Source organism: Sus scrofa, chromosome 1 (assembly GCF_054392235.1).
Source record: "Sus scrofa isolate SSC_HxYL_T2T_F1_AM1 chromosome 1, Sscrofa_HxYL_maternal_Yorkshire_Landrace_v2.0, whole genome shotgun sequence".
Classification (NCBI taxonomy): Eukaryota; Metazoa; Chordata; class Mammalia; order Artiodactyla; family Suidae; genus Sus; species Sus scrofa.
Window position 1 is genome coordinate 149,789,366 of NC_139383.1, and position 12,339 is coordinate 149,801,704.

The window sequence follows — 12,339 nt, forward strand, 5'->3', positions numbered from 1 at the left end:
AAAAAAGTGAGCATTTGGATGTACAGCTTTTTAGACCTAACCTATAGTATATTTTTTTTCCAAAGTACAATACAAAGCAAAACTGTAAAAACCATATAAGAGAAATATAAATTAGTAGTTAATGACGACAGAAGTTCCAGTGTCATCTTTGGCTCTGCCTTTGGTTTTAACCAATTTTATGCTATGATATATTGGAAAGCACACACCTAGTTATACAAATATAGCACCACTCGAAATATAGAAATGGTTCTTGTGTGAATTTTTAAATGCACCTTTTTTGTTGTTGACCTTTACCTTCCTACTATGAGAGCCTGAAACCAGTCATAGAAGGGACAATGGAACAAGAGATGCCAAAAATGGGCACCTGTCTTTTTGAATAAAGTAGTAGTTCTGTGCATCTCTCATAATACTCTGGTAAAATATAATATCTGACCTTGAATTCTGTGAAAAGGTTTTTCAGGATAAGTACTTGGAGTTTTCAGTGAACGGATGCTACAGGCATTTCTAATGACCATTTAATTCAAGACAAAATACTTCTGAATATCTGACTATGCTTGTGTCCATGGCCATTTCCTTGTCTGTGTCCACCAAACACAGTGAGGTGGATGGGTTTTAAAGAAAAGGATACCATTAAGTAGTCAATCTAGGAAGGACTAATTTTGATACCCTTATCATAATGTCCCTTTTATAATTCCAAGTGAGTCACAAAAGAGGCAGGAAGTATTTATTTTATACATGTTGTTCCTGGATACTTCCTCCAACAGTAAGTAGATGGTCCACATGCAGTACTTTGCATCACTGTTCACTAACAGCAAAAGGAATGGCATGTCACCTTGACCACAGCAAGAACCCACCTTGGGAACACCTTCAGATATGGCTCTATCAAGCAAAGACCCAGGGGGTCTGTACCATGGAGACATATGTGTTGGAAAGAAATTTTGATTTTACCTATTTACCTCACTGTGGTTGAAGTCAGCTTTCTTTCTACATGCTTCCCAAAGGAATGAGATTGGAATAGAGGTGAGCAGCCAAGTAAGAACTTTTTCCCCAAGCAACTTCATGACGGGTTTTCTTTACATCATTTTGAGGAAATGAGTCCAACCACCAAAATATGAATTTTTTCCTTCAAAAGAATGACATTTATCCACAAGATCAGTTTGGTTTTTATTTTTTAATGAACATTTAAGATTCATATACAAAAGCCAACAGAGCAATAAGTCAATCATGAAACATATACAGGGAAATAAGATGGAAAATAACTCAGTTACAATTTTTCACCACTGATGCACTACGCACTGGCTGCAGTGAGGTGTGGTCAGTGTTTCAGATAGTGGACACTCAGGCCAAATGCCAAGACTGTCATCACACTACTTTTTGTTTTAAGATCTTTTCCTCCTTGGTCATTGTTTTGTTAGTAGTGTGGGATTCAGGGGGAGAGAAGTAAGTTTCTTCTACTGCCCCCCCAAAAAGATTTTTTTAAGCAGTTAAATTTTTTTCTTGGGGGAATATTTTATCTGTTAATCTAACATACCATATAATTCAGTTATTAAATGTCTGCATCAATATTTGTTTTATCTATTTCTGAATGTAAGATCATGCAGCGCTCTTCATTTCAGAACAGTAAGAATTATCAAAGGCAATTAGTTTTGTACACAAATGCCCACAGTTTCCTTTTTAATGAAAAATGTGCTCTTTGCGATATTTGTTTCTTGTGAGAGCTTGTCAAGTAATAATCATGGAGCATTTCCTAAAATATTTATTTGCTGGGAAAATTTGTATGAAATGATACTGAAGTATAAAAAACATTGTTAGTTAACACTTGGAACAGTTAAAAATATACTCCTTTGTAAACTATCAACGTAAGATACTGAGCGTCTGAGTGTCAGAGTCATTGTCTTCTGTTTTTCTAGAAAGTAGTTTGATTTTTATCAATGGAACATCTTTGAAACATCTGACATTATATATAGAAACATCAAGGCAATATTATTTGTACAGATTATTCAACATGCAAACATTTCCTGAAAGATAGTGCCCAAACCTGGGAGGTCCCCCAAGCTCAACCTCTCCTTGGTACCTGTCACTCAACGTATGGCTCTCTTGGAGATGGGAGTATGGCAGGTCATTTTGGAGAGGTAGCCCCTTTAATCACTGGCTCCCTATTCAAATATGTTGCCCAGTAAACAAGGTTGAAAGTGCCAAAGAGGACTGGGAATATAATTCGGGACATTTTGTCAATCTTGCTGATGCTGTTGTAAGTCTTTTTATTTTCAGAAGTCTTGTCTTCAGAAGGTTTGACTGAGACTGAAGATGCATTTGAGGTTCCTGCGGAGGTCTGCTCCTTTGGGATGTTTGGGGGGTGGGTCATCTTCCCAGTAGTATAAGCATTTGTTGACTTATTTAGTGTAAGTTCACGCTCCTTTTTCTGCAAAAATATAAGAAGAATGTAAGGGCATGTCCCTTGCAGGCAACAGTCAGTTCACTTCTAAAGGTTCCAAAGGTTTATCTCTCAAAAAAGAGAGGGTGGGGTTGGGGGGAGGGACAGATAGATCAGCTTGGCAGAGGGCAGCCATCCACAGACTTCTAAGCCTAGAACTGCACATGGCCAACCTTGGATGTGAAATTCTAGAACAGGCAAAACACCTTATGGTAGAAAAATCTGGAACAATGGTTACCTTAGTTGAGATGGGAACGGAACCGAGTAGGACAGGGTATGGTGAACTTTCTAGAGTGCCGGTGATGTTCTCTATCTTGATAGGGATTTGAGTTATACTGGCAAACGCTTATCAAAACTTAGCAAATGTACTGTTAAGATTTCTGCATTTCACAATACGTAAATTTTGCTTTAAAAGAATCAAACAACGAACAAATACTGAACTCTAGTTAGTGATATGCTTGCTGAAGTATTTAGTGTGAAGTGCACTGCCATCTGACATTTACTTTGAAATACAGAAAAAAAATAAGATATATTGACAGATGGATTGAGGATGGTGGATGAATGAATGGATAAATAGATTTTAGGTAGCACAGATACATAGATAGATAGATAGATAGATAGATAGATAGATAATAGATAGATAGATAGGCAGTAATTATAAGCATAGTAAAATGTTAATGATAGACTGGTTTTCATTTTGCAATTCCATTTTTTTTTGGCCACAGCCACAGCACGTGGAAATTCCCAGCCCAGGAATTAACCCACACCACAGCAGTGACCCAAGCTGTTTCAGCAACAACACTGGATCCTTAACCCACTGAGGTACAAGAGAACTCTCAATTCTTTAAATATTGCTGTAGGTCTGAAAATTTGTATGACAGAATGTTGAAAAAAAATTCTGTTCCTTTACCAAAGTAACATAATCTCATTAAATAAATTTGGAAAACACATAAATATTAAAGAAAATATATCATCATCTAAAAAAGATATCTGTACCCCCTTATTTGAAACAGCATTTTTTTGGTCTTTTTTTTTTTTTTTTTTTTTTTTAGGGCTGCACCTGCGGCATATGGAGGTTCCCAGGCTAGGGGTCCAATAGGAGCTGTTGCCTCTGGCCTATACCACAGCCACACCAGATCCGAGCTGCATCTGCAACCCACACCATAGCCCATGGCAACATGGGATCCTCAACCCACTGAGCGAGGCCAGGGATTGAACCCACGACCTCATGGTTCCTAGTCGGATTCTTTTCCACTGCGCCACAAAGGGAACTCTGAAATAGCATTATTCACACTAGCAAGATACAGTAACAACTTAAGTGTCCATCAATGGATAAATGGTTAAACAAAATATAATATGCACATATATATGCATATATGGAATACTATTCAGCCACAAAAAAGAAGAAAATCCTGCCATTTCCAACAATGGATGAACCTTGAGGGCATGATGCTAAATGAAATGTCAGACAGAGAAAAACAAATACTGTATGATTTCACTAATTTGTGGAATCTAAGTAAATAAAATCTGAACTCATAGATACAGAGAACAGACTGGTTGTTGCCAGAGGTGGGGAGTGGTGGGGGGAGCAAAATGGCTGAAGGTGATCAAAAAGTACAAACTTCTAGTTATAAAATAAATAAGCTGTGGGAGTTCCCATCATGGCTCAGCGGCTAATGAACCTGACTAGCATTCATGAGGATGTGGGTTCAATCCCTGGCCTCGCTCAGTGAGTTAAGGATCTGGTATTGCTGTGAGCTATGGTGTAGGTCTCAGATGTGGTCGGATCCTGAGTCGCTATGGCTGTGGCATAGGCCGGTGGCTACAGCTCCAATTGGATTCCTAGCCTGAGAACATCCATATGCCATGAGTGTAGCCCTAAAAAGACAAAAAGGCAAAAAAAAAAAAAAAAAAAAAATCTGGAGTTCCTTGGTGGCCCAGTGGGTTAAGGATTCCACTTTGTCACTGCTGTAGCAGTGGGATCTATCCCTGGCCTGGGAACTTCTGAATGCCACGGGCATGGCCTCTAAAAATAAGTTCTGGGGATGTAATGCACAGCATGGTGACTCTAGTTTAAAACAAGAGAAAGAAAATATACTCGCCATTAAAAATACGTGAAAGATAAAACACAGAAGGGAAGTTCAGGGAGCAAGGAGCAAAAAGAAGCAGTGAAAAGCAAAGTGGTGTAAGAGCACAGACTGACCCAGGCGCAGGGTGAACAATGCCCCAGGGCCACAGCCAGGGTGGCCAGAGCTTCAGACCAGAGCAGGGCCTGAGGGCCACTCTGTGCAACACCCAGCATCCTGGCTGGGTTGCCAGAATAAGTGCACCAGGCAGAGGGACTGGCCCATTGAAGGCTTGGCATGGCCTCATCTCTGAATACAACCAGGACAGAGCAGACACTTTAGGAGGGGGTGGTGGGTCTGGGTTGTGGGCATTTCCTACAGGAAAGGGGAGGCAGCAAGCAGCATGGGGCTCAGAGCAGCCTTGGTGGTCCTGGACACATGCCTCTGGCCCTCCTTCCCGGGTGATAGGCAGCCCTACCCTGGGCAGGTAGCTAGGAGACAGCACCCCCTCATCCCACCCTACCATGGTCAACTTCAACCTCTTCCTCTGACCTTTCACAGGTATTCACCCCTCACAATGGCCCTGCACCCCAAGCTCTGAAGATCCCCACATGCAACAGTGGTGAACACAGTCCAGGGTTCAGGTTTTCTCTACTTGTAAATGAAAGCTAGTTCATGCCACAAGGCTGATGCCAGCTTATGGATTGCTGCCCATCATCTTGTATAGCAGTGGGATCCGCCTGCTGGGATGCCTGCAGACTCCCCGACGCTTCTTCCACTGGCCTAAGGGGTGGATCTCCAGCACCACAGCCCTGAGGGAACCACACTTCCTCTTCTAGAAGATCAGAGCTAATCTGGGATTCGATGAGCCATGTTACCCACCCCGCCTGCAGGTCTGCAGTTCAGATCTATGATGAGCAGCAGGGACAATGAGGCTGAACGTGACAGTGATAGCAGCCCATTCAAGGACATTCTAGGACTCTCCATGGCCTCGTGGGTTTCACCTTCTTCCTAGACTCACAGACACAAACCTGGTGGTCTTGATCCCTGCAATACCTCCCAGCTGGTGTCCCCTCTCAGGGAGGCCACCTCCAGTCCACCGTCGCCCAGGCCCTTAGCAAACATTTACTTTCCGGCAACACAGTGCTAGCTGTTGGGATACCCCCTCTCCCCAGGCTCCATTCATGTCTGTCCCCCGACAGACATTCCTCCATGCTCCACCAGCCTGGGACAGGTAGGTCCACGCATGGTCTGAAGGCTGTCTGCTTCTGCAACCTTCTCCCAGCTCCCCAACCATCTGCTGCCATCTGCTCATGCCCCCCCACCCCCAAACACACCCATTTGTGAGGTTCCTGCTCTTCAAGGCCCTCCCTCCCAGGGAGCTGGGCCTGGAAGAGGGTCTTTTTTCAGTGACTGAAACCCGGACTCCTGGAGTTTGGAGGTGGCAAGAACGAGAAGGCCAGATCAAGTCAGAACTTTTGCAACACTGACTTTTTACAAGAAAAGAAGTGCAGCGAGGAATGTGAAACCAAGCGTGGATGGTGGGTGAGCCCAGTTGAGTGTCCTCAGCAGCAGTGGGGTGTGCTGATGAAACACAGGTTTGGGGCCCAGTTTCCCATAAGATTCTCCAAGAACTCCCTTTGGGACGTTTTCCAAAGTAGTGTTGAAATTTCACTTTCAAGTCCATTCTGGTCACACCGGCCTGCACATCTCTCAGAGAAAGGACTCGTTTGTTTTAGGCATGAGCTGATGGGCACTTTACCATGTGCTATTTATTTTTCAGTCCATGTATGTTATTCTCATTTGCCCAAGGACCTGGTTCAGTCTGGAATGTTGTACAAACTTTTTTTAGCCTCAGGCACCAATTTCCCTCTCAGTCCTCAACACTTAATTGCTTTGAACAGAGGAATGCTTCTCACAATAACTTGTGTGCATCATTGAAGCGAGCCAGATCATCTCATCGGCAGAACTGTGCTGCTTCCAGTAAGTCGAAGGCTCTCTCTGTGACCTTCGGCCTCCTTGCAGAAGGCACACTGCGTGGTGAAGTGGCAAAAGGGTGAGCAGAAGATTCAAAATTGATAGGCAGTCCCTGAACAGACAGAAGGGACCTTAGCAAAAGTAACAGGTCTGCATATGAACAAGCCCAAACCATTCCTATGACATCAGCCTTTTCACCTGAATGAAGATGGGTGATTCCAGATAAATTTAAAACAGGACCTGCTGTAACACTTTGTAAGGACCTGGACTGTAAGAAAAGGAATCACTTTTCAGCGGGAGGGATGTAGGGAAGAGAAACACCTGTCTTATATTGGGGCATAAAACCACGCATGCTTCCTCTGGAGTAAGGAGGAGGAGAATGAAGTTGGTACCTTGATCTTGGCTGCTTCCAAGGCTTTTTTTCCATCCCAGGCCCAGCCTCTCTTGGTGAAATAGTTGACTGTGGCAAACTCGATCAGCGCAGAGAACACAAAAGCATAGCACACGGCTATGAACCAGTCCATGGCCGTCGCATAAGCCACTTTGGGCAGAGAGTTCCGGGCACTGATACTGAGGGTCGTCATGGTCAGCACCGTGGTCACCCCTGTGGTTGTCAATGACAGAGGTGAGGGGGAGACAATGGGAACAAGGATCAGTGTCAGCACCGGACCCCAGTGTAATACCCCTGGACCTTACAAAGACAGAAAGGAACTGTCACTCCAAACCCCTAGCCCAGATTCCCTTCTCACTTCATGATTTTCATAGCACAACACATTTGTGCATTTAAAGCACTGCTTAATTTATTTACCTTATCAATCATCTCCTTTCTCTAGAATATAAATCAAAGAAGGCAGGGATTTCTGTCTGATTCACGCACATATCCTAGCCCTGTCTCTGTTGTCCAGACCTGAGCCCTGCAGACAGCTAGTGCTCTTGAACAAGGATGGGTCAGAGGAGTGGGGCTTCTTCATGGCTCCAAGGCAAGTCTAGCTGAGAAGGGCAAGGGTGTCCCCGAGGCTCCATGAAAGCCCTTCACAAAGTCTCACTGTGCACCTTGCATACCTGGGCTTCAGCCAGCTGATGAGACAGGCTTGTTTTCTCATGGACCAATGCAGCCTGCAGATGCCAAGGACTCAAGGGCAATAGAAGCACCATGTCTGAATCTGGGTCTCAGCACTTTACTTCCTCTAAGGAACCAGGTCACTTTGAGGCTGCCCTGTGAGTTGCCTGTGGCCATTTGCCTTGTCTTCTGGGGAAATCCGAAGTGACCTCACAGCAAGTCTGGATCCTTGGAGGAGGATGTCCCTCTAATTATTCATTTTCTTTTTAGGGCCACACCTGCAGCATATGGAAGTTCCCAGGCCAGGGGTCGAATAGGAGCTGCAGCTGTGAGCCTACACTGCAGCCACAGCAACATTGGATCTGAGCCACATCTGGGATCTACACCACGGCTTACAGCAACGCCAGATCCTTAACCCACTGAGTAAGGCCAGGGATCGAATCCGCATCCTCAAGGACACTATGTCAGGTTCTTAACCTGCTAAGCCACAATGGAACTCAGGGATGTCCCTCTAGGATGAACAGATGATAAGCCCCTATCAGGTGTCTTCTGAGGGCCAGACTCTAACCTAAGCTATATTCTGGATGGGGTCATTATCCCCATCTTGCAGATGAAGAGCTTAAAAGATTTAAAAATTGTTTATAGGAAGTTCCCTGGTGGCTCAGCAGGTTAAGGACTCTGACTCTGTTGTTACTGCTATAACTTAGGTTCAAACCGTGGTCCAGGAACTTCCACGTGCCAAGGATGCAGCTAAAAAAAAAAAAATTGTAATATACTTGAGTTCACCAGTTGGCAAGTGAGTAGCTCTACTGGGATCCAGGTCTGCTGAACCCTTACTGCCCACATAGTGTCCACATGCTCTGTGCCTTTCTTCTTATCACGGCTTTGTTTGCACAAGGGTGCGATCCACCTGTTATGCATTGAATTGAACCCCCGCCAAAATCCACAAGACGAAGTGCTAATGTCACCTTACTTGGAAATATGGTCTTTAGAGAAGTTATCAAGTTAAAATGAGGTCATTAGAGTAATGACCAATGACCAATCCAATATGGCTGGTATCACACACACACACACACACACACACACACACACACTCGGAGAACACCATGTGAAGACTGGAGTTATGCTGCCACAAGCCACGAAACTACCAGAAACTTGGAGAGAAGCCAAGAACAGAGCCTTCTCTCATAGCCCTCAGAAGAAACTAACTCTGCTGATCGTGAACTTGTAGCCTCCAGAACTGTGAGACAGTTATTTTCTATTGCTTAACCCCCATGTGTGGTACTTTGTTAGAACAGCCCTAGGAAACCAACGCAGTATCAAAAGAGTGTCATGGGGCTGGTGGTCACAGCAGCTTAGTCTCCATTCGATGACATCCTTTCATATTTATATATACTCACTGACCATAGTACTGTGCATGGAATTAGTGCTTAATGAGAAATCAGTAGGTATCTTTGATTTTTCTTAGAAATCCAGTTAATCATTGTGCTGAGGAGAAGTGCGGTGGGCATGACCTTGAACAAGCTTCTTGTGTTTCCTCAGGTCCTTCGACATCCTAATATGCACTGAGAATATCCAAGAGGAAACATACTAGAATATGAAGTGTTCTCCAAACTAAATTTTTTTTATTGTCCACCTACTAACGTTCTCCTAAGAGCTGAGAGAGCACTGCCTGGCTACGAGCTGACCTCCACACCTCCCTGAAGCCTTCCTGAAGCTAAATTTGGTGAGGCCCATGTGATTCCAGATAGAATAGTGGTGAGCCAGCAGCACTCCTGGGTCCTCACTCAAAACCCCTAGGACCCTCAGCTTCCTCCACCTCTAGGAGCACTAGGGGGAAATGCAGGCCAAGCCTTCTTTCTTTGGAAAGGAAAGTGCAACAGGAAGAGCTGATGTGAGAACTGCATTTTACAGTTTAGAAAGATGAGAGCATCAGAGTTCCCATAGTGGCTCAGAGGTAACGAACCCGACTAATATCCATGAGGATGCGGGTTCGATCCTTGGCCTCCCTCAGAGGGTTAAGGATCTGGTGTTGCTGTGAGCTGTGTAGGTTGCAGACATGGCTTGGATCCCATGTTGCTGTGGCCGTGGCATAGGCCTGTAGCTGCTCCACCCCTAGCCTGGGAACTTCCATTATGCTGCGGGTGCGGCCCTAAAAAGCAAAAAAAGGAAAAAAGAAAAAAAAAAAAAAAGAAAGATGTGAGCATCTATTACAACTGACCTTCAAAATTCCTTTTAAGATCACTACCTGAATTTGATAAAATGAGCTTCCTGGTAAGAGTCAAAATTCAGTTGTGTCCACTGTGCCAAGATGCCTCCTGAGATCTTGCTATCCTACTTGATTTATATTTCAGGAATGTTAGATAATATCGTTCTAGATTCTTATCATATATAAAATATATATATATGTACATTTATACATGATATTTTATATATATACAATTTATTACTATTGTATCACAAGTAACATATTGATTGCCACTAAGGGGTTAATTTTGAAGTGGCATGCACATTTTTAAGATGCGCCTGATAATACAGAAAACAGTCCTTCATGAGACCTGTGAAGATGCTGCGACAAAATCTCACAGATTGCTGGCAATTTCAAACCTCAAAAAAAAAAAAAAAAAAAAGGCTACCAGAGAAAGGCCTTTCAAAAGGTCAACAATGATTGTCTGTCTCTGAACCCTGGTTCAGAGGGCAACCTTAAATCTAGTCTTTGACACTGAGTTCATAACTAATCGGTCTGTTTGTTTTCCAGGTCACAGAACACACAGGCAGCATTAGGGGGTTCCAGTCTGTTCCTATTTGGGGGTGGTCAGAAGCCTTTGCAGAACACAGTCTGCAGGATACTCACCGAACACTGTCCTGGCTGGGACTGATTCTCGGTTTAGCCAAAAGGACACTTGCGACAAGATCACGGTCATTATGCAGGGGAGGTAGGTCTGGATGACGAAGTACCCGATCTTCCTCTTCAGATGGAAATGAGCCGTCATGATCGTGTATTCACCTGCAAATAAGCAAATTAATGCATCGGGCCCCTATACAAAACCCTACATCCAGTCCTATGATTCCTGCCCCTTGTCAGAGTCCGACCCCTTGTCCTGTCTCTCTACCTTGCCTTTGGACAAGCATTTATTTGGACTGTTTGGGTGAAGGAGAAGATGGAGGATGCATGGATTTCTTAACGGTTGTTTTATAAGTAAATCTCTTGACCTCCAGCTTCTGAAGAGCCTCTGCTGGCGGAAGCTTTTCCTGGGGAAAATCAGATTTGTATGTTTTCCTAATCCCTGGTCACAATCTGTGCCACTCTCCACCTGCCCCCCTTGCTGCTTACTGACATCAGGATTTCAGGATTTAGCTTCTCCAGATATAACTCAGGACATCACAGAGCCCTGTCGTGGGTGGAGGGTTTTCTCCCTATCTCCAAGCCAGGGAGGGCTGGAAGGAGCGGGGGGCTAACACCCCCTATAGACTCGGGCTCCCTCACTGGGAGTTGGGGCGAGGAGCAGCAGCTTCAGGAGGCCACAGGTCCTGGGCGCTCCAAGCTTCCGCTGCCCAACCGGCAGAGCAAGGGCATTTCCTTGGCAATGCCCCAGTGCCTTTTCTGGATCTGTCTGGCTGTGTGGGAGGCGAGTGCAGACCTTCCCTTCATTGCTGAGAATGATGCTGCCCTGACGGTGAACTGGTAAGGAGTCAAAGCAACTGGGAGGCAGTCTCGGTGGGAGGGCGTGTGGGACAGAGTCTCCTTTGCTATGGGGATCTGCATCTCCCTAGGGAGAGGGGAAGGATGCTTTGAGGAGTGGAGGCAGAGCTGAGTTGATCAGAGGACAAGAGTTCTTTGGCAGAATTGCAAGAAGTAGATGGTGTGGCTAGGGAGCCTGGTGGGACAGTGAACATGGGGGGTGGTGGCTGCGGGCCTCCACTTAGGTAGACCCCAGGGAGGGCCATCTGGTCAGGGGGGATTGGCTGACTGCAGGAGCAGAGTGTTGAGACATTTCAGACTGATTACATAGCTCAGACGCTTGCTGTTGGAATTGAAACCCAGCACTTAGCAAGTCCAGCCGTGGATGTGTCCCACTGTGCCTTTTCTCACAGCATGAGTTATGACCACAGGTGGCAAAATATGTCCTCTTAGAGAAGAGGAGACCAAAATTCCGGAAGGGCCCAGAGCCACCCAGTGGCAGGCCACGCCCCTCCCAGCCCCAGGCAAGTGACAGCACGTGAAATGAAGGGAGTGAGCCAGGTCCCAGCAGAATGAGACAGGGTCAGAGAGAAAGGGGGTGAGGGGAGACCTGTTCAGCAGCAAAGACCAGATCTTTATCCTGATCCAATTTTGCCCCTCGATGCTAGAAGAGGGAAAACACCATTCTGTTTCTATGCAGTAGGCTCTGAAATTACTCTCCTTCCTCTAATTCTTTTGCTGTTGTGGTTCTTTTTATTCTGTTTTGAGTTGAGAGTAGCAATATTGGATAAGGTTTCAAAAGGACCATCTGTTTAGAACAACCCCAAATGGTAGCACTCTCCATTAGCACTGTGATTCTTAACCTCATCTGTCGCTGTACCACCTTTCAACTTGTTCTCATAAACTCAGGCCAGCTTCCTCTTCTTTTTCCCTTAAGTGCGGTAACCGCATGGCACAGTGGCCTCCCCCAAGCCCTGCCAGGCTCCCCCACCTTCCCTTCTTCTCAGGACACCAGCCTGGCCTAGGATGGGACCTGGGTGCCTGTGTGACAAGAGGCACATCTATAGGTCCCTGTGCTTCTGCTAGCTCCTACGGCTGGTGATGATCACTGAATGACGCT

The 12,339-nt window shown here is 45.1% G+C and overlaps 1 protein-coding gene across 10 annotated transcripts in view; it reads right to left on the reverse strand.

Moving 5' to 3' along the window:
- Positions 1-1,156: 1,156 nt before the first annotated feature.
- GABRA5 (gamma-aminobutyric acid type A receptor subunit alpha5) overlaps positions 1,157-12,339 on the reverse strand; it is an 81,999-nt gene continuing 70,816 nt past the window's right edge. For all 10 annotated transcript variants that reach the window (XM_005654471.4, XM_003121648.5, XM_005654467.4 and 7 more), the window contains 3 exons: positions 10,392-10,544; positions 6,870-7,081; positions 1,157-2,422 (listed from right to left, as the gene is read on the reverse strand). In XM_005654471.4, coding sequence (XP_005654528.1) covers positions 2,120-2,422; positions 6,870-7,081; positions 10,392-10,544 — 668 coding nt within the window. In that variant the 3' untranslated portion in view covers positions 1,157-2,119. The remainder of the gene's footprint in view (positions 2,423-6,869; positions 7,082-10,391; positions 10,545-12,339) is intronic.